The sequence below is a fragment of the Durio zibethinus genome, chromosome 15, assembly GCF_047325235.1.
Source record: "Durio zibethinus cultivar Kanyao isolate XHJ-2024 chromosome 15, ASM4732523v1, whole genome shotgun sequence".
Taxonomy (NCBI): Eukaryota; Viridiplantae; Streptophyta; class Magnoliopsida; order Malvales; family Malvaceae; genus Durio; species Durio zibethinus.
Window position 1 is genome coordinate 18,135,475 of NC_143176.1, and position 21,613 is coordinate 18,157,087.

The 21,613-nt window shown below is 32.5% G+C and overlaps 3 protein-coding genes and 1 pseudogene across 4 annotated transcripts in view; 2 read left to right on the forward strand and 2 right to left on the reverse strand.

Annotated features, from left to right (window-relative positions):
- Positions 1-877, reverse strand: part of LOC111302417 (uncharacterized) — a 37,327-nt gene extending 36,450 nt beyond the window's left edge. The window contains exon 1 of the mRNA XM_089744244.1: positions 625-877. Within this exon, the coding sequence (XP_089600370.1) occupies positions 625-877 (253 nt within the window). The remainder of the gene's footprint in view (positions 1-624) is intronic.
- Positions 878-8,572: 7,695 nt separating this feature from the next.
- On the forward strand, positions 8,573-12,253 carry LOC111302022 (serine--glyoxylate aminotransferase). Of its 2 annotated transcripts, XM_022897966.2 has the most exons (6): positions 8,573-8,700; positions 9,311-9,586; positions 10,198-10,482; positions 10,639-11,005; positions 11,160-11,370; positions 11,952-12,253. In XM_022897966.2, the coding sequence occupies exons 2-6, from the start codon at positions 9,382-9,384 to the stop codon at positions 12,087-12,089; spliced, it is 1,206 nt and encodes a 401-aa protein (XP_022753701.1). In that variant the 5' UTR covers positions 8,573-8,700; positions 9,311-9,381; the 3' UTR covers positions 12,090-12,253. The 2 variants fall into 2 exon arrangements, with proteins under 2 accessions (XP_022753701.1, XP_089600782.1); XM_089744656.1 differs by lacking the exons at positions 8,573-8,700; positions 9,311-9,586 and adding an exon at positions 9,962-10,038.
- Positions 12,254-12,907: 654 nt separating this feature from the next.
- LOC111302420 (F-box protein At1g30200-like) lies at positions 12,908-14,726 on the forward strand (annotated as a pseudogene).
- Positions 14,727-14,763: 37 nt separating this feature from the next.
- Positions 14,764-20,783, reverse strand: LOC111301167 (KRR1 small subunit processome component-like). The gene is made up of 13 exons (XM_022896640.2): positions 20,547-20,783; positions 20,111-20,323; positions 19,943-20,019; positions 19,029-19,139; positions 18,743-18,811; positions 17,452-17,508; positions 17,238-17,276; positions 17,022-17,126; positions 16,788-16,870; positions 16,607-16,688; positions 15,381-15,524; positions 15,193-15,267; positions 14,764-15,076 (listed from the first exon to the last, which is right to left on the reverse strand). Exons 2-13 carry the CDS (start codon positions 20,304-20,306, stop codon positions 14,957-14,959), a joined length of 1,158 nt encoding a protein of 385 aa, XP_022752375.1. The 5' UTR covers positions 20,307-20,323; positions 20,547-20,783; the 3' UTR covers positions 14,764-14,956.
- Between the last annotated feature and the right edge of the window lie 830 nt (positions 20,784-21,613).

Below are 21,613 nucleotides of genomic sequence, written 5' to 3' on the forward strand. Positions count from 1 at the left end.
GACTTTAGAGTGCTTATAAATAGCACTATCATTTTTTTTTCTGTTAAGGGACGCTAGACCTAAATGGTAACATCTCGTCACCTTTGAGCATATTCTTTAAAAGACTCAGATGCTTTTTTTCTCCATACCTTGTAACGAAAGGTGATCAGAAGCCATGTCATGATGTGACGGTACTGATTGATAAAGAATCAAGTCAAATCTTTCCATAACTTAATGTAAGTCCTATCCAATTGGACATACCACCTTATAGTAGACCCGGTTAAGCTATCCTGGAATACATGTATTAGTAATTTCTCATTGTTGACATGTGCTACCATCTTACTATAGTACATTATGATATGTGTAATGGGGTAATTGGTACCATCATACTTCTTAAATTTTGGTACGTTGAATTTCAGAGGAATCACAACATCTGAAACTAAATAAAAGTTGGCAACATCCATGGATCCATAGAAGTCAATGCCCTCTATAGCTTGCAATCTTTTCTCAATCATGTTTATGGCTTGATCGGTCTTAGAGTCTTTTGGGAGTACAACCATTTACAACTTTTTTTTCTCTTTAGTCTCATCCATTTTGAGAATTTGGATTGGCCCATTTGCCTTTCAGTGAAAACATGATTGTTACAGCTCTGAACATTCTCTTGATTGAAATTTGAAAATGTGGTCTGTTGTTGATGTAAGCTTGGAGTGACTTGAGTTTGATGTGGACTGAAACCTGGAGGATACAATGGCTCAATATCTTCATGTGAGATGTCTTTTTCTATTGCCTTTTCTCTATTTCCCTTTTCTAGAGCTTTCAAAATTCTACTCAATTTTTCTTCAAGTATCTCCTGAGCTTTTTCTATTCTTTCAAGTAGGTCTACATGGTTTTGCTCCATTTTTTTAGCTTTAGCCCAAGTGTAATACTAGAGTTGAGCTATCCTTGAACCTTGATTTCCTCTAATTATGGTATAAATTTAGACTGATATTTATGGATCTATCAGATTATGCATAAGAATGAGTGCAATGATGTATGAATGCATGCATACATAATAAAAAAGGTTAGTAAGCATAATATATAATTTGCATGTATGTTTATGAATATGCACAAAAAAAAAAAAATAAAAGAAGACAAGAAAGTCAATTAGTCACCTCAATAAAAAAATAAAGAATAAATACTACAAAGCAAGTAAAATAACAACATGACTCTAGGTTTGAGTTAACTATAAATGGTGGAAGGACATGGCTCTATCTATGGTTAGGCTATTAAAGTTAATTATATGCGATTTGGATTACTTTTTAAAGGTTTTCAAATTATTTCTTACATCATAGTCTATCACAGACTAGTAAGGCATCTCAATCCTCACCCACCATAGGCTACAAGCGAAAAGGGTTCAATTTGAGTGAAAGTGCTCATGCGGAGACATAAAATCTCACAAGTGCATAGGTACTTCATTCATTCCAAAAGGTAGAGCCTGGGTGGAGCACTTATATTATGCAAATGCAAATGAATGATAGATATACATAATAAATAAATGAATAACTAAAACAAATATAAGCAATGAAAAGAAAGAAAATAAATTTCAAGTTTATTAAGTAAGGCTTGGATAATAAAGAATCGTTTATTGGCTTGACTCTCAATGTCTCCAGCAGAGTCACCGAACTATTATAACGTATAGATCTGTGGACCTATCACTAGACATAAGTTAGAAGAGTCACCACCAATCTTTTTTATCTAGGTATGATTGGTCACCTGATATAAATTATGATCTACAGAATCAGATGTTAAGTTCAGGAGTTGGTTACGCATGAGGAAGGTTATAGTAATCCCATAACGTCCATCTATCAGATGTGCTAGTTTGATTTCAAATTATCCAAGCCTTGATCATTTTATGATTTACCAAATAATTTAATATTGAAAAAATATCTTAAAATTGTCCCAACAGTTTGGTAGCAATTTAAGATAATTCTCTCACCTCATAAGTATTTATGAAGACTAGTATCCCACTCTGAAGAGGCCTGTCATTGGATTTATTAATATACTTTTATTCAAAAAAATTAGTAAAGTCTCCCAATAGTTTGGTAGGACTTATTTTATGAAGCAATCCTTCAATCAATTAAAGGATAAAAATTATTTTTTTATTTTTTATTTTTTTTGAAAACTGATTTATGAAATTTTTCAATAGTTTGGTAGATTCCACAAATTTATTTTGTAAGGATTTTTTTTGTTTGAAAAAGCTTTTTTTATTATTTTTATTGAAAGGATTTTATAAATATTTTAAAAAACTTTACTTGAAAATATTTTTTTTATTTGAATAATTTTTTTTTTACCAAAAATGGTAGAAATAATTTTTTTAAAAAAAATAAAACCAGAAAAATAATAAAAATGGGTTGAAAAAATAAAATCAAAAAATAAAAATAAAATGAAAAAAAAAAATCTACGATCAAGTCGGGTTGGAACACGGGTTAGCACATAGATCACCGGGTCAATGCACGGCTTATGGGTTGCTAAAATGCTACCGTCTTGGCCCTGTATAAAAGTTAATTCCCAGCCTTTTTCCTCAGAAAGCCAGTCCTCTCTCTCTCTCTTTAAACCTTAAACACTCTTTTTTCTCTCTAAAATCCAATCGAGACCCTATCAAAAATTGGAAATTCTTGCCGGTTTCTGAAAAATCCTATCAAAAAGTTCATACTTCACCAAAAAATTTATCAAAAAATTCTTACTTTGCCAGAATTTTCATCGAAAAATTCATACTTCGTCAAAAAATTCATTCATAACCCAAAAAAAAACCCTGAAATCCTAAAAATTTTCTAAATTTTCCAGATTCTTTCAAAAATTCCCCAAAAACCTAACCTTAATCCCATAAACCTGAATTTAAACCCGTAAACCTCACACCAAATTTAAATAATCAAAATCCAAAATTCAAGAACCCAAAAATCTTAGAAACCAAAACTTAACACCCAGAATCTTTCCAACACCTTCTTTCCCCTCTAATGACGGTGTCCTGAATTCTCTAAAAGCTGTTCACTTTATAGTCACCTCTAGGACAAATTTTAGGAAATTGACAGAATCAATCCAGGCTTGAATCCTAAAATTTAATTTCGTCAGAGCCTTAGTTTAGGGTTTTGATTTAGTCCCAATTGAATTTGATCAGCTATTTAGGCTTGATTCATCATTGACTATAAGATTTTGACCTGCTTGATTCAGTTTCCAATTCCATAATTCACACCAAAAGTCAAAAAGGGAAGGAAGGAAAAAAAATAAAAAATGAAAAATAAAAATAATGATGATGATGATGATGATGATGATGATAATGATAATAATAATAATAATAATAATAATAATAATAATAATAATAATGATAATAATAATAATAATAATGTAATACTATACAATATGATAATAACAAAATAATGAAATACAGTCCAATTATCCTTGGACATGGTACAATCAACCCTGGACATAGTTCGATCGACCCCGAACATAAATGGGTATCTACAGTATTCATGCTTTATTATATGAGCTTTTAATTCTTATTTGGATAAGATAGCTTATGAAAGATTACTATTATCATTATGCATGTATTGAATGAATCTTTTATATGCTTGAAATATGTGTACTCTATAAAAGTTGTTGAATAAAATAGCTAACAATTGGTATCAAAATTACTAAAAATTTTTTTACTTTCATGGACACTTGTTTATGTGCCTATCTTTGATGTAGCTTGTACCTTTCATGCAAAATTATGTGTGCCTTAAATTGATTAATCCTTATTTTGAAAAAAAAAGAAAAATCTTAAAATACATTTTTGCTTGATTTGTTTTGTGATGCTTTGTGATAGCATATCTTTAACAATCGATATCCTTAACAATAGGTATGAGCTTTATGCATGTACTTGAATTTATGCTTAATTGCTATTGATGTTTTAGGTTCCAAGCACATCTTATGCTAACATGATTTATGAGTTGGTTAAATATCATTCATTATCTTTTGCTTATAAATTTCATGTAGTAAATTTGATGACTTGTGCTAAAAGGCTAAAATTGGATATATTAGAATACTTTTATGATTTTGTGTTTGAATATGTGTATTTGAACTTGATTGTGAACATCACTTGATTACATGCATTCAAAAATACTCTTGATATTATTGGTATCATGTATTTTGTCCCATATCTTGAATTTATCTCTCTTTTTTTGCTATAACAATGAAAGGGTGAGTTTAACCCTATTTTTCCTTATATGCTTATAGCAATTGATATAGGAGTTTAAACATTTGATATAAAGGGTTTAAACAAAACGGGGAAGAAATGTTTTATGAATATATTTGTTAATACATTTTTTTGTTTATTTGCTCATGCTTTTTTGCTATGACAAAAAAAAGGGAGAAATATCATATGGACAAATTTGCTTGTGCTTGGCATGCATATGTTTGATTGTGCTTATTTCATATATCTTATTAACACATGTTTATTGAGTTGTGTTGGATTAAGATGCATTAATTGAGGGAGAGTTTTGCCTTGCAAAGTTTAAGGGGAATTGTTCAAAATGTTTTTCAAAATCTTACATGTCTTAAAGAAAGTTTTTTATCAAGTAAATTTACGTTAAAGTTTTGTCATATCCAAAAAAGAGAGATTGTTAGCCTTGAATTGATCTTTATTTTGAAATGACAAAATATTAACCTAAATAAGCTTGATCAAGATTTAAAAAAAAATTATTTAATACATGTTTTTAAGTTTTATATTTTGGTACTAAATAAATAATATGATTTTCAAAGTTTAAATGAATATTTCTTTATGTTTTCTTATTTCTCAAATCAAAATTATCTTTAAACATTATTTATTTGAGCTTAAATGAAAGTTCAATTGTTATTTTTAAAGTAAACTTATTCATTTTGGACTCAATATAATTTTGATAATATTAGTTTTGAGAAATAAATTAACTTAAAAAAGTTGTTTTTCAAGAACAAAGTTTTCTAACATTGAATGTAGACACCCATCTATATCCAGGGCCATTCAAGGTCAATTTTCTTTGTTATTATTACTATTATTATTTTTATTATTACTATAGTATATTATTATTATTATTATTATTATTATTATTATTATTATTATTATTATTATATAGTATAATATATTATATTGCATGTTATCTTATTAGTATAGTCTAGTAGTATTATTATTATATTATCATTTATTATTATTATTATTATTATTTATTTTATTTTATTTTATGTTATTTTTAATTTCCTTTCCTTTCTTCCTAATTGCTGATTGAATATGGAAATGGATTGAATTCAATTCATTCAATCAAAGGATTTTAATTTAGTACCCAAATTAAAGGCTTGTAATTTCACCCAGACAAACAACAAAAATCTAGCTAGGAATCATGTTTGGACAAAATATCCAGGCTTGAATCTTGGAATTGAATCTTGTCCGATCCCTAAAATTTATACTAAAGAGGCCTATAAATTGGATGAGAAACCATAGAACAGGACAAAGTTGATTTTGGAGAAAATGGTGTGTTTAAGATTCTCTAGGTATTGGGTTTCTGGAATTTTGGTTTTGGGATCCTTGGGTTTGAGATTTTGGTGATTGAGAGGGTTAGGATTTCTAGTTTTTATTCTAGATTGTTGGGTTTGAGGTTTTGGAATTCAGGGATTAAAGGTGGATTTATGGGAAAAATTAAAAAAATCTAAAAATATATGGGGTTTTTTGGAAAAACTACGTTCAAGGTTTGAATATTTGAAGTTTTCGGTTGAATTTTTCAGCAAGATTTGAATTTTTTGGTGGGATTTCGGTGACTTTTCCAAAAATTGACATAATTTCCCAATTTCTGATGAGAATTTTTGGGACTTTTAGAGAGAAGTCAGAGCGTTTTTTGATCTAAAGAGAGAAAAAATAGACAGCTTCTGAAGGAAACGTAGGGAGCTTGACTTTTATACTGACCCAACATGACATTGTTTCTGCATGCCTAAGATCCGTGCATGACCCGTTGACCCACATGCTGAACCGCGTGCTGACTTGATTTGATTTGCTAATTTTCATTTTTCTATTTTAAATTCATTTTTTTATTTTGATTTTTATTTATTTTCATATTTTAAGCTTTTATTTTTTATTCATTTTATTTTACTAGTTTTTATTTATTTAGTAACTCTATATTTATTACATATTCTTTTAAAAAATATCTTCTTTATGGAAAACAAAAAAAGGGAACTAAAAAAGAAAAAAAAAATCTTTTCAAATAAATTCATGAATCCTACTAAACTATTGGAGAATATTCATGGATTTAATTTTATAAAATCCACTAAACTATTAGGAAGTTTCATAAATCAGTTCACCAAAAAATAAAAAAATAATTTTTATCCTCCAAACTATTAAATGATTGTTTCCTAAATTAAGTCTTACCCAACTATTGGGAAACTTAATGATTTTTTTTCAATAAATAAAAATAAAATTTTATAAACATTTTTACAATGAAATCTCACCAAACCATTGGAAAATCTGCCTCAAAGTAAATCCTACCAAACTATTGGAAAGCTTTACTAATTTTTTTGAATAAAATACATTAATAAATCCGATGATAAAGCCTTTTCAGAGTGGGACACTAGTCTCCATGAATACTTCTAAGATGAGAAAATTATATTAAATTGCTACAAACAATTGGGGTAATTTTAAGATTAATTTTTAATAGTAAATATTTTGGTAAATACAAATATGTTCAAGGTTTAGATAATTTGAAATCAAACTGGTACCATCCTTTGGATAGGTGCTATGAGGATGCTATAACTTTTCTCACATGTAATCGCACTCTCGAACCTAAAATCTAATTTTGTGGATTATAATCTACTACTTAAAGATATATAAGTCAATCTTGAGACTTCTCTTTAAATGGGATAGATTCAATCAGGTAGTCAATTACACCTAAATAAAAAAGATTGGTGATGACTCCCTCTAATCTATGTCTAGCGGTAGGTTCACAGATCTATACGTTATGACATTAAACTTGTTTTATTTTTTGTATTAATTCATAAAGCTTTAATATTTAAATTTTATATGGTTGGAAAACTCTTTGAGTTTACTTTCTAATGGATCAAACAAAATCAAATCCAAATTTTCTAAGAAAAAATTTTAAATTTTTACTAGACACTTTATAATTGTCTAAAAACTACACAAGGGGTAGTTTTGAAAATTTACTATAATTCGTATACAATGAATTAGGTGATGAATTTTATATGAAGAGAAAGCCCTTTAAGTCTAGGTTCTAAATCTTCAAATGGTTTTTGATTTGAAATTGTATAACTCAATATATGATCAAATTAGTAAGTAAAGTGCAAAATAGGATACAACCGCCCAGCTTGATCGGATCGATCCCCTGGGTTATAGGATCAATCCCCTCTTGTAATGGATCAATTGATTTTTCTTACAAAAATAAAATAGATTTAAAAAACACCAAAAAGGATTGATCCCCTACAAGAACGAATCAATCAAGTAAGGCACATGATTGATCCCTTACCAAAACCAATCGATCCCCTTAGCTATAATGGCAAAACTGAGTGAAATACATGAACCAATCAATCTCCTCCAAGAAGGGATCGATCCCTTATGCCCAAAAACACTCCAACGGCTAGTTTATCAAGCTTCAACAACTATTTTCAACTCCAAACCATCCCCAAACTGCTAATTCCTCATTTCTCTATATATTGAGCATTCTAACACACCAAGAAAGTTGATGAATCAAGAAAGCAAGATCAAACAAGTCATATTTTCATTCTCTCAAAGAAATAAAGAGTTTTAGAGCTTAAATTCAATATCCATTGTATTTCTTGTATCTAAAATATTGTTGTGTTTCATTCATCATTTTCTTTGTACTTCATTAGGCAAATGCTCAACCTTGAAAGGTATTTAGTTTTTCAAAATTATTTGGGTTATCTTGTAAGCAAAAGGTGAGATATCCTATTAATTATATAAGGGTAGAGGTTGCTATCTAAGCCTTAAGAAAAATATAGGGATTTAATACAAGATAAGTTTGTATCTTGTAAGAGTTTTTCTTCAATTAGTGAATTGAAGCCTCGGTGTGGACAACCAAAAATAGAGGATGTAGGTGCCATGAGGAGAAGGATCGAACTTCTATAAATCATTGTATTTGATTTCTCTATTTCTATCTCCTTACATTTATTATTGTTTATAATTGATTCTAGGTTCATTAATTGTTATTGATTATATCATATTTTCATCAAAAGTGTTTATTGATTTAATTCTTTATTCAGTTATCTTGAAATCATTGTTTGAAAAGAATTTTAAAAAATTAAATTCACCTCCTCTTAGATCACCATCTTACCTAAAAAGTTAACAAACCCTAAGAAAAATGAAAACTTATTGGTGGCAGGGGTTAACAAGCATGAGGTTAAGCTCTATGGGTTGAAAGAAAATTCAAAAAAAATACAGGACCCTAGATGCAAAAACAAATAAATAAACATTTGAGTGAGTGAAAATCCTATGCATGAGGTCAGTGGTTTCATAGCCGCAGGATTCCAAATGGTTTGCCTCTTATCTGCCACGTATAGGACCCACATTTGTGTTGATTGGTTCTCCCGCCGGCGCTCTCATAAAACGCAAAGTCCTCGTTGGATTTTATATATTACGAAGGCAGCTGCGTCCTGCAATCGTTCTCTCTGCCATTATAGACTTCATTCCATTTCGAAGGAATATTTTGTATAGAGGTATGGCACTTTACCCACTTATGTTTTTGGACTTTCACAGTGTTGGATATGAATGGTCTCTTTTTGATTGTTTATCAGTTTTTTTCTTCTCATGTCTTGACAATTATCTTCCTGTTTCTGAAGTTTTGGAAGCACCAATTTGATCAGTAAGGATATATACATATAAATATATATATGTGTATATATATATATATATAACAAGAAACAAAAATAAGGGCTTATCTTTATAAAGATTAATATCACTAGAGGGTTGGTATTTCTATGCTTCGAATTTGGAAAGTTATGGGAAGTATGCAAAAGATGGAAAAATGAAGAAGAAGAACAAGTGGTCATGGCTTTTTAACGATCAAATACCACTATGTTAGTTTAATGAAACTTTTCCTTCTTATGTAATCTATTTGATTGAAAGGGAAATAATTAGTTCATGAAGGATGTTCTTCCTGAGACTGATTAGGCTAATAACTAATTTTTAGCGAAAACTACATGTTATCAAATGAACAAGAGAGTGATTTTAGTATCCAATGAACCTAGTAAAAGCCTCGTAGAATCCAAGTATTTGTATGAGACTAGAGATTAATTTATTATTTGTGATTTTTTTTCTTTGTATCAGAGAAGTTTTGACGCTGAGAAGCGTCAGTGGTGGAATTTTAAGTTATCAGTGACATTCTTGGAGGGAGAAAAATGGACTATGTGTATGGACCAGGAAGGAACCATCTCTTTGTTCCAGGTCCGGTTAACATCCCGGAACCTGTTATTCGAGCCATGAACAGGAACAATGAGGATTACCGTTCCCCAGCCATTCCTGCAATGACAAAAACTCTTCTTGAGGATGTCAAAAAGATTTTCAAGACCACTACTGGAACTCCTTTTTTGATCCCAACCACAGGTATTCATGGTTTCAACTATGCTAACACGTTTTCAGTTATCCATCTCAGGGTAATACTTTAGATTGGCCAACTTGAGAACTAAAATATATCTTCCTTGAATCATACGTGTTGAGGGTATTTTGATGAGGATGACTGGACGCTTTGCTGGGGGTTTTAGGGACTGACCTGGAAAAAAGGAATGGTCAGGGGCGCCGGATGCAAGACTCCGGAGTGCACTCTTAAATCAGTCAATATGTTGGAGGTGAAGAATGAAGAGAGGCAAGTAGAGAGCTAGAAGGTGAATGCAAAGGTTAGAATAGTATACCTGTGCTCCAACCTAACCTTTTATAGTGCGCGTAATACTGCTTGAGTAGTGAGTAGTTGGCCACGTGTCTGGTCTAGGCAGTTAGGTAGTTGGCGAGCGTTGGCGGGAGCTGACCTGGCGGTCAAATGGTTGACCCTGACGACCAAGGTATAACGATATGAAATGAGTTATTTGTGGATGATGTGTGGAAACCTTTTGGCTCTAGGAATTGATATGACCAATTGCACATGCATTAGTATGTTTGTAGCAGTAGTATCTTACTTGTTTCGGTTGGTTTATGAAGTTAATTTTGCTGTGTGTATTCAGGAACGGGTGCATGGGAGAGTGCACTTACTAATACCCTGTCGCCTGGAGATCGAATTGTATCATTCCTTATTGGACAATTCAGTCTGCTCTGGATTGATCAGCAGCAACGGCTCAACTTCAATGTTGATGCGGTTGAAAGTGACTGGGGTCAAGGTGCTAACCTTGACATTCTGGCAGAAAAACTTGCAGCTGATCACACGCACACAATCAAGGCTATTTGCATTGTCCACAATGAGACCGCCACCGGAGTCACCAACAACCTGGCTACAGTGAGAAAACTACTTGGTAAGCGTACATTATATTCTTTTAGCGGTGGACAATTCAGTGTACATTAAACTTATTTCACCTTCCTCCTTATGATGTTTCTGATGCATTCCTTTTCGCCGTCTATTATAATTTTGATTTTCAAGCATGGTTCTCATGCTTTATGTTTCTTCTCAGATCACTATAGGCACCCAGCACTACTTCTTGTTGATGGAGTTTCCTCAATTTGTGCCCTTGATTTCCGTATGGATGAATGGGGGGTCGATGTGGCATTAACTGGCTCTCAGAAGGCACTTTCTCTTCCCACAGGAATTGGTATTGTTTGTGCTAGCCCCAATGCTCTAGAGGCATCCAAAAGTTCAAAATCTGTTAGAGTTTTCTTTGACTGGAATGACTACCTAAAGTTCTACAAACTGGGAACCTTTTGGCCATACACTCCTTCAATCCAACTACTGTATGGGCTCAGAGCAGCTCTGGACCTTATTTTTGAGGAAGGACTTGACAATGTGATTGCAAGGCATAGCCGTCTGGGCAAAGCAACAAGGTGAACCATGCTTTTCTTTCTTCTATGTCTGAATTTCACCAAGTTGAAGACAGCCCAAAAATGTTCTAGTTTGAGGTCTTCTATGTCACTTTTACTTTACCCCTTTGGGAATATTGTAGTGGTTGATTTGGTTGGTTGCACAATCTTGAAACAGGCTTGCTGTGGAGGCTTGGGGTTTGAAGAACTGCACTCAAAAGGAGGAATGGTACAGTGACACTGTGACTGCTGTCCTTGTTCCTCCATATATTGATAGTACTGAAATTGTTAGAAGGGCATGGAAGAGATACAATTTGAGCTTAGGTCTCGGCCTTAACAAAGTGGCTGGAAAAGTCTTCAGAATAGGACATCTTGGAAACCTAAACGAGGTAAAGTCCTTTCTTGTTTCTTGTCATGTAGAATTAATATTTCAATTACTTAGAACCCTGCCTCAATGTTGTATTCAATAAAATCAATTTTGAAATAGAATAGAATTTTGAACTATATATCACCTCAGATGAGTGTCCTCTCCATAGTTGTTTTCCTTCGGTGCTCATTATATGGAAACTGGTAATCTAATGTTAAATATTACTAGTAGTCTGGGCTGTTGGCGAGTGTGAATGGTTGAAAATTGCAGTGGAACTGGTGCTGAGGTTCATCTTTGCACACAATGATCCCAGGTGTATAACAGGAAAGGCCGATGGGGTAGAAGAATCCTGCATATGCTGATATGCATCTTGAGATCTCATAGTGTAATAGGTTTCGAGTTGATTTAAGTGTTTAAAACTGGGGGATGGGCAAGTAGGTTGGGGCTGCTAACCTCATTGTTGCTCTTTCCTGACACAAATTTTTGCCATGACATACTTGGGCTCTTCTTGGTTTTAATTCACATTTCAAACTTGACTGCACTCACTGAAATTTCCTACCCTTCTAACACAGTCTTAACTTTTATTGTTTCATCTATTTTCAGTTGCAACTGTTGGGTTGTCTAGCTGGTGTGGAGATGATACTCAAAGATGTGGGATATCCCGTTAAGCTTGGAAGTGGCGTTGCGGCTGCATGTGCGTACCTGCAGAACAACATCCCCATGATCCCTTCCAGGATTTGATAAGCCTACCATCCATTTAATTACTTTTCTTCTACCATCTGCTTCAGGTTACTCTGTAAAAAAAAATGTTTCCCTACTTTGCTTCCTCACTGTTGAAGCTTTCGCAATCCCGTACTACATGTTACTATATTATGCTCTATTTCATTTATGTTTATTTTTGTCAAGCATCAAATTGGCTCAACATTAAGAGTTTGGAGCTTAACTCAGTCGGTTTATATAATTATCTTTTAATATGGCATTCAGCAAGTAATTGATTCAAATCCTAACACATACAACCCTTTCCTTTATCTTCACCTCCTTTCTATAAAAAAAAAAAATTAAAAAAAAAAAAAGCTCAACAAGAATTTGCAATGTTTATGAGGGCACACAACAGAAAAACAAAGACAGAAGAAAATGGAAGAAGAAAGTAAAAGAAAGGCCTTAAACCACTGACAGGAAATTTAAAGGTGGGTTATATTGTTTAGCAGTAAAAAAATATTAACATTATAAACGACACATCAAGCTTCTGTTAGTCTAGTGAATCACTTACGGCCATATTTTGGAAGGTATGAAATGAGATGTATGAAAGTGGAAATCATGTTTCGGCAATGCACAAATGGCCATAAATATGACGCATCTTTTTTTATGATCTAGTATCTAAGGTACTTTCTAGTTGCTACTTTATATCCTACCACACTGTCAGGCTGTGTAATTGGCTACCGGCAACTACTACTGTACTGTCGATGCATTGGACTTATTTATGTCCCAAAGCTTTTACATGTTCTAGATATCCAACTCATCTTTCTATTCAAAGGGTTATGATGGTAGCTTTTATTGCCATGGGCCGCAAAGCTACTGCACATTTTGATAAAACAATGAACATAGACAATTTAGTAAGCAAAAGGTTAGGTTCATTTGTTTTCTTATGACCATGTTTGGTTACAAAATGATCGATGACAAAGTTTGCCACGGAATAGAGCCGCCAAGTTCTTATCTATGTCAACTTTGGGCAGCGACGATCTCCTAAACTAAAAGCAAATAGATTTGTCTATTTGAATTGAAAACCCATGTGCTTTTTTTTCTATTACTTGTTGTATCAATCCTAATTATTGAAATTAAAAGTATAATATTCCATCAGTAGGTCATACAGTTATTGGCAAAACCCATGTGACTTCCACATGCATCTCATTTCCAGTTTAAACAAGATAAGAAGTAAATGTAAAATGTGCCATATCTTCCCCCTTAAAGTGGACATGAAATTGTGCATGAACGTCAATTAACAAAGTCTTAAAATAATGCCTTTCCTTAGCTTGTGGTAGCTTTAAAAGCGTGTGCAATTCCATGGTCAGAACGAGTACTCCCTCCCTTTTTTTTTCTCATTAAAAAACTCACCAAAATCATATTAATTCTCTTCAAAGTTATCCCATCCCCTTTATAGTTATCATACCCTCTTGGAAATGGCAAAAAGAACACATCCAAATTAAGCTTCATTTTCTTTCCCAGAACCAACGTGTTCTAAAACAGAAGAAGATATAGTTTCGCAACAGAAGAAAAAAAAAAAGAAAAGAAGAAGAAGAAGAAGATTTAGATAATTTTGATTGTCTTCCAGGTGCTTTTCTTCTCATCTTCAACAAATTGCAAGAGACCAAATCTCTTACCAAATGCCTTTTGGTCTCAGAGCGTTTCTCTTGTTCCCTTCAACACCATTTTTATCTCAATCCCATCTGTCCAACACCTCTTCAAACCAAACACTGCTTCATATGTGAATACTTTGAGACTTCTTGTCAATAACTTGTTCCTCAAACCACTCAAATGTATCCATCAAATTACGAATCCGAAGTCAGCAGCAACAAGGTCATTTTATAGTTCATATTATCAGCCAAATGGGGTTTTGAACAATTTCAAGGAGATAAAATCATTGCATTTAGAGCTTCCATCACACGGAGATGAGTTGGGATCAGGTAGTGGAGCTTCTTTCCTTAAATGGAAAGCAGCGCTTGAGAGCTACTTAAAGAGTTGCATTATTCTTGGAGCAACATCTTTTGAAAGAAGCAACAAGTTTTCATCAAGTTTTTGCTACCAACAAAATGCGAGGGAGTGCATGGAGGAAACATTAACCGATTATGAGCTGAACCTACGAGTTATATGGACTATACCTTGCTTGATTTGTTCTTCAACAAGGCATTATTTATTCAAGCAAATTTTACTTGACCATCCAATTCCAATGCTTCATAGAGTGCAGATTTCTGATGCATATAAAAAAGGGAAGTTTTATTTTGGAAAACAAGGGCTCGTTGACATGAGGAATTCCATGAATTCACAACAAGAACATTGGAATCATCATCATTGGAGAGGACTCCGGCTCTAGAATTAAGCATGAGGCTGTGGTACTTGCCAATGCTACAGTTGCCGTAGTCAGGGTATTTGATAAGAGGTGCAACCCCTTTCCTTATCAGACCTGTTGAGGGGCTGATTGAAAAGAATAGAGGTAATTTATTGGTGGGAAGCTTGGATTTGGAGGGAGATGGGAATGAATTTAGTGAAGCTGTTAGGGAGATGATCGAAGTGAAGAAGAGTTATTTGATGAAAATGAGTTCCTTTTGAGATCCCATGTTCTTTTTTTTACCATGCTTTCTCTCCATTTTGTAAGAGAAAAGAAGAAAAACTTAAAAGAGAAACCAAGAAACCAAGCTGCTTCACATGCGAAGAAAATGATACCTCAATTTCAATATGAGTTTACTAGTATATGCAGACCTCAAGAGTGCAATATCAGCCTGTTTCTTGACAGTAGCACATCTGTGCGAGGGGATTGAGCAGAGCCACCACATATTTAGCAAACTTTGTCATACCATAAACTTGTCTAGCCTGATATACATCGCTTGCCTACACTAGGTATGCTTGGATTTCTTTTTCTTTTTTGAAGGTTGTTCTCCAGCAGGGGCTGCAATATATTCTTCTGCATTGATATTTTGAAAAGATTTTTGCTTCCCAAACTCCTTCGCCTTCTTCTGCAGTAGAAACAAGGACGGGCCTTGTAAGAAAAAGTTTCCCTACAAGGCTATAACTACGCCTGATTTTAACAAATATCATAGAAAAGAAAGATCCTTTCTATTATTAAAATTACCTTCAATGACATGGCAAGGGCAGCGACATCTTCCTTGTCATTATCTGACTTGTTGGAATCTTGCTTTACATGTTCCTGCAATTGTTAAATAACATTGTTAAAAATAAACAAATAAAACATAATAAAAATTGATGAACACAGGTGTATGTGTGCGTTTGTGTGTTCCTATATAGGCTTCAAAAATGAACCTTGGGAGGTACAAATGCTTCTTCTCTTTTTCTTTTGTTTTCAGCTGTTTTCTGTGCTTGCTTCTCCTGCTTTTCTTGCCATTTCTTAGCTAATTTCTTTTTCTCACTCAAGAAGTATTCTCCAGATTCAAGTTCTTGATCAATCTGGAAGATAACACCAGAGATTGTGTCCCATTGTAAGTTTGTTCTTCACAAACATCCAAATGATAATAATAATAATAAAATAAATAAATAAGGACCTCATTCAACACATTTAGCTAAAAAAAGAAATTGCTATACTGATTACATTCTAATGTTCTAACATATAGTAAGTGAGTAATCATTATCTTAGTTTAGGAGAAAGACGACCTGAAGGGTTCAAAGGGATGGGAAGAGTTTTTGTTTCAAACAACTAATACATAACGAATGCTAAAAGCCAACAACTGTGTGGCTTGTTGGTGAAGTACTGAACTTTTCGTTCTAATGACCAGGGTTCAATCTCTAACAACATTAAATTAAAAAAAAAAAAAAAATCCTAAAAGCAAAGAACCAACCATTCATTGTTGACTCCAAATTCACCCTCAAGATAGAATAAATTTCCAATTGCTATTTACACTAGTTTACACACCTGCATAAGTTTGACCAAATCTGATCAACCAAAAAGCTAACGATAAGATTTAATCTATTTGGAAAACGGAATCATCTAAATGCTCTCATGGTAACCCATGGCTTGCACAGAATGTTTCGAGCTTTCTCTACATGTAGCTCATGCTAAAACCCCTCATTGAATCAACTAAATAATTGACAAAAGATCCCACAAGCTAAGGAAAAGATTTTAGTTCATTTTGAAAACAGAATCAGCTAAATGCCATCATCAAAACCCAAGGTTTTTTTCAAAATTTATTTTGGAATTCCCTCCCACTCATTGATGCTCAAAACTCCTTACACTTAAAGCAGGTGGAGGTAGCATTAGATTCTAGATCATTTGGCTCATAAATTAAGATTTTGATAACAAGTTCTTAAGGCAAATATATTTAGCTAAGCCAAACAGGACTATACTACATAAAACTAATATTGTCTATCGAAAACAAATACAAGTTAAAGTTAAAAGCTAAAACTGTGGTACAATGTGTTGGACAATCACCTTACTGTAAAAACAAGGAAATACCTAGTTCTAATACAATCAGAGAAACAGAAAGCAATCAAGTTACCCCATGGTTACCCTAAGAGGCCAGCAGCTATCTTACCTTACTAGGTTGTTGAGGAGGAGGGAAGGGTGTATATGGTTTCTTCTCTTTACTTTTAACCTTCTTGGTTTGAACATTTTTCCTGGAAATGTTTTTTGTTAGTTAAATGGACATGTAAAAGAACAGAGCAAGAAAATCAATTAAAATGTTAAAAAATGCATAAGCAGAATAGATATCTTACTTCTTAAACTTTGGAAGAAACCTGTCCCAGTTTTCATCTTTAAGTGCTGGATCCTTCTCAAGTTCTTTCTTCATCATGAGAATCTAGATTTTGGAAAGGAAGATGTAATAAGACAGGAAAGGAAAGAAGATGGAAGTCAGAAGTGAATGTTCATAGAATTTCAAAACACATCTATACTGACATAATTTAAAGCAACACCAGTAAAACCAAAATTGCAAGTCAAGTTTATGGCACCTTGATATGGTATACGGGATGCATTTTATTTTCTATGCAGTCCTCCACAATCCTCCTAACTTGTTTTAAACCTTTAAATGAACCCATAGCAGCAACAGTGTTTCCCTATTCCATCATGAGCAAAATGGAAAAGTTCTCAGTTTGTAGTTCAGTAGTTCTTCATTTCAACATATGGCAAAAAATGCAATTTAAAAACCAAAACAAGGAGACAATTACCTGAACAAGAATGTAGCAGCCTGTCAATATTTCAAGAGCCTGCATCCAGTAATGTAAGGGAGGAGTAAGACAGAGAAAACAATTGCAGAAATTTCTTGCCACACACCATCTCATAGTCATAGTATATGTTAATGCCTCCATATAAGTGCCATCTTTCTTTCAAGGGATTATTTCAGAAGGTTTTTAAGACATCAATCTAAGAATGGATACACACCTTCAAAGTTGAAGAATTTGGCCCCACAAGACGTTGCCTTCTTTTAACAAAGCGTTCCTGTAAAAAGAAAATATTTAGACACCATAATGACATTATAAACATTTCTTAATATTTGATTATTTTTCAAGGATTTCTGGATAGACCAAAGTTGTTAAAATCAGGATACATTTTTAGGATCGTTTAGGGGCCTCAAGATTGAAACACAAGAATGTAATACCTGCCATCCATCTAAATAACAAATAGATTTACAAACACAGAAAAAAAATAAAAGATCAAAAAACAGTCTCCTTGGTGCAGGAAACAGCTTCTAAATTGAAACACAAATATGAAGTTCAAATAAATTGCCTTTTCAGATAAGTTTTCCTAATGACTTTAGCACTAACATATAAGTAGTTAAAAAAGATTCACTTTGAACAAACAGCCTCAGAAAATTATGCAACTAACAGTCTCGGTAATTAGCAGCAATTTTCATGTACAGGCTAGATTGAATGAGACATAGAAGTTCAGCATGAATTAACAATAAAGTCTATGTAATATAGTTAGCAATTTCAGCTTTCGTGTTGCTAACAAACAATTCAAAGTAGCTGTATCAAAGATAATCTAATTGAACCTATGCAGTTCAGGTGATAGCAAAAAGGCACATATATATGTACTTATACCTAACACAAGCATGTGTGTATGCAGTAACGGCTGCTGAATGAGTAGGTGGAACAAAGATGAATAGAAAACATTATAAAATTTTCAGATCATAATCTTATGATTAGAATATAACTACACAGTGTACTCTGTTTTGCATTGCCCAGACAACCATCAAAAGATAAATCCATCACAAAAAATGGTCTTACATCAATTTAATTAAGATATATAGAACATATCAAAATAAAATAGTATAACTACAGACTAGATATTAGTGCATAATTAGCTTCAAGAATAACCATCAAGGCACTCTGATTGTATGATCCAAATTTGATTGAGCATTATGTTGTCAAGAAATCTTCCTATTAGTGTGACGCATCATAGTTGGCCTTACATAACGCTAAAAGAATGTATGTTAAAAATTTGAAGTTCAGGTGGTTCCAGACATATAAGATCCATTGAGCAGCCATTGAAGGCTCAACTACAAGTGAAAATGACAGAAATACTCAAAGCTAGTTAGAAAATTCCAGCCAACTTCTCAAGCATCCGCTTGCATGCCAAAAGCAACCATCTTACCAGATTTCAGAAAGTAAAATGGTTAATGTTTTAACAAATAAATAAAGAAATTTAAGAGACACATATAAGAGAAACATACCTTATTGCGCACCAAGTTTCCAATTTTGATAATGTCACATTGCATTTCATCATTGAGTATTTTGATTGCCTGACATTCAAAGAAATAGCAAGAACTATATTCAAACAACTATTAAATCCAAGAACTCAGCAATTCTGCACCATGAAAAGCGACCTTCATATGTATGGTTTTAAGTACTGAGCAAAAACTATTCCAATGAAACAGTAGAAAAATCTCATGCGAAGTAAGCAAGAATTTAACTATTTTGTAATTGATGAAAAGTGCAAGACTTGTTAACAAGTCTAACCTGAGGTGCAGGAACACTTCTTGATAGAAGCTTGATGAGATCCCTGGCTTTGATAATAATATATGGGTCCCTAGTTTTTCTTGTTGTTGAAACTGTCATAGACCCTTCAACCTGATCAGCAATTAAATGCATCAGATGATTAAAAAAAAAAAAAAGACAAAGATAGTACAGTGCCAGTAATCAATATAAAAGATTAAAGAAATAAGGAAAATAAAACCTCTGGCAGTAAATTGTTTACAAAGTCTTTCAAGAAAGATGATCCTTCAATGATTGAAGAATGCAATCTTATTTATATGGAATTATATCATATTATCGCTGAATGAAAGTTGATACATATATGGAATTATATCACATTATCACTCAATGACAGTTGATACATCACTCTGACAGCTTTCTCAAGAGAGGGAACAATTGGTGGGGCTTTAAGACATCAGAGTATGTCTGCATCAAGAAGTATGGGTGAACATGAAATGAAGTGAAAGGAGTAGTCCCTTTTCTTGTAGGGTACAAGATGTAATGAGTAAGTTATCCCTCTAAAACATTTAACCAGTTTTATGAATTTTTATTATATTAATATACTGGAAATTACAGAACTGTTTTTTTCTTTTTTTTTTTTTTTTTTTTTTGCATGGTAGCATGTCTTTTGAATGCAAAATTGTACAAGACATTAACTAAATTATAGCTCTTTCCTTTCTTTCCACTATTCAAACAAACAAGACGAGCACTAATTTGCTATATTCTACTTGTTTGTTTCCACTCACATTTTTAGAACATCCGAACAAGGGATGAATTCACCCAACCAGTGTTACAGTCTAGAAGGTTGCAAAATGTTTGACTTTAACCAACCTAAAATCTAGAATACAAAATATCACTAGAATAAATCATTAAAACATTTGATAGAATTCGATACTTACTAAGTTGAGCTCAGCAGCAATACCATATTCTTTCAAAGCAGATTTAACCTTTGGCCAAGCTTCTTGCAAGTATTTTTCTTAATTAAGACGAGAAAAAGGGATTAAACAGAAGTAAAATTTTCAACTAGAGATAAAACAAGAAAAATAGTAAGGAAGTTAGTTAATCACCTCGGTAGCGAGGGAAGATAGTAGAAAAAGAGCTGACTTCGAGCAAACCATTGGGATTCCAAGAAGGGTCGAACTTGTCAATCTTCCAACGGTCGATGTTTGGGTCATCGTCCCATGGCTTTGGCTTGTCATGTTTCCCTTTATGCTTCTTTTTCTGTTGCAGATTCACTTCTTGTTCCACATTCTCTTGCTCCATCTTAATCTTCAAAAACCCTAATAGGAGAGAAGAGAAAAAGACAAAAAAAAAAAAGGCTGCGGTTATAATGGCTTGTTCATTCCAATTCAAACTTTGTACTTTTTTTCTTCCTTTTCCATTTTAATGTTATTAATAGAATAAAACAATTTAGGGACTGGAAACCAGAATTTACTCAATATTTTCAACAACAGGTTCTTCAACCAATTGAAGAAAAACTAAGCTGAAGAAGCAACTACTAACCTTGAGAAAAGAAGTAAGCTGACACGCAAATGAAGAACCAACTGCTACTGTTCTCGCCGCAGCTGCAGCCCAGAGGGGACTTGGAGGCAGCGGGGTTGGGGATGACTAGGGGAAGAAACGGTTGGTTTTTTTTGTTATTAAAGGAAGAAAACAATTATGGTTGTTGGCTTTAGGCCTATTGTCTTCAATTGTGGATCATTCATAGTTGGGCTTGAAATTTTGAAATTGACTTGCCACATTTTAATATTCGGAGGAGTGCAAGAATATAAAGAATATAAAGAATATAAAGCAATTCATGGGCTTAATTCTAGCTCGGCTCATATCAGTAGAGGTGGGAAAAGGACAAGTTTCTGATCATATTGAGTTTTGATTAGGGATGGGAACGGGTTAGAGTGAATTTTTTTTCGTCTTGTTTTAATTTTTAAAATATTTTATTTAATTTTGATTTAAGATTTGATATTAGATTATTATTTTTTATATTTAAATTTCATCTAACACATATTTTTATAATTTGTATTCAAGTCGTATCTTATTTAGAAATTAATTTAACAACTTTAATTTGGTATAATATTTATAAAAATATTTTTAATATTATTTAATTATATTCTAATGTAGTATTTTTATTAATTAATATCTTATATTAATGTATTAAATAAAAATTTTATTAATATATAATATATATAAATTTAAATTAAAAATAAAAAAATATTATATATATATATATATATCTCAAATCAAATCGAGACAAAAACCTCTAAAATCTATCTTCATCCGATCTTGATTTTTAAAATTATCTATTCCTGTTGAATTCAGACTTTAATTTAAAAGAATTATCTTTATCGAATCAAAACAAATTAAAATTTGTTAAGTACAAATTATTTTGTCATACCTAATTTTGATCATATTAAGTTTGAGCCATTTATAGGTTTCAATCATTTTAAATTTAATTTATTTAGAGTTTACTTTTAGGTAAAAATAAATTTGATAATTAATTTTTATTTTGTAAAAAAATTTAATTACAAATTTTATTATTGTAATATATTGTCAAGTTAAAATTATTGTAAGTT

Bases quoted from the DNA above. Each gene is read 5' to 3' on its own strand.
- LOC111301167 (XM_022896640.2), bottom strand. From the start codon at position 20,306: ATGGAGCAAGAGAATGTGGAACAAGAAGTGAATCTGCAACAGAAAAAG. The intron at 20,020-20,110 runs GTGATTAACTAA...GTCTTAATTAAG, and splicing joins TATCTTCCCTCGCTACCGAG to AAAAATACTTGCAAGAAGCT. The intron at 17,277-17,451 runs GTGTGTATCCAT...TACTGGATGCAG, and splicing joins CAAATTCTTCAACTTTGAAG to GCTCTTGAAATATTGACAGG.
- LOC111302022 (XM_022897966.2), top strand. From the start codon at position 9,382: ATGGACTATGTGTATGGACCAGGAAGGAACCATCTCTTTGTTCCAGGT. The intron at 11,006-11,159 runs GTGAACCATGCT...ATCTTGAAACAG, and splicing joins CGTCTGGGCAAAGCAACAAG to GCTTGCTGTGGAGGCTTGGG. The intron at 11,371-11,951 runs GTAAAGTCCTTT...ATCTATTTTCAG, and splicing joins ATCTTGGAAACCTAAACGAG to TTGCAACTGTTGGGTTGTCT.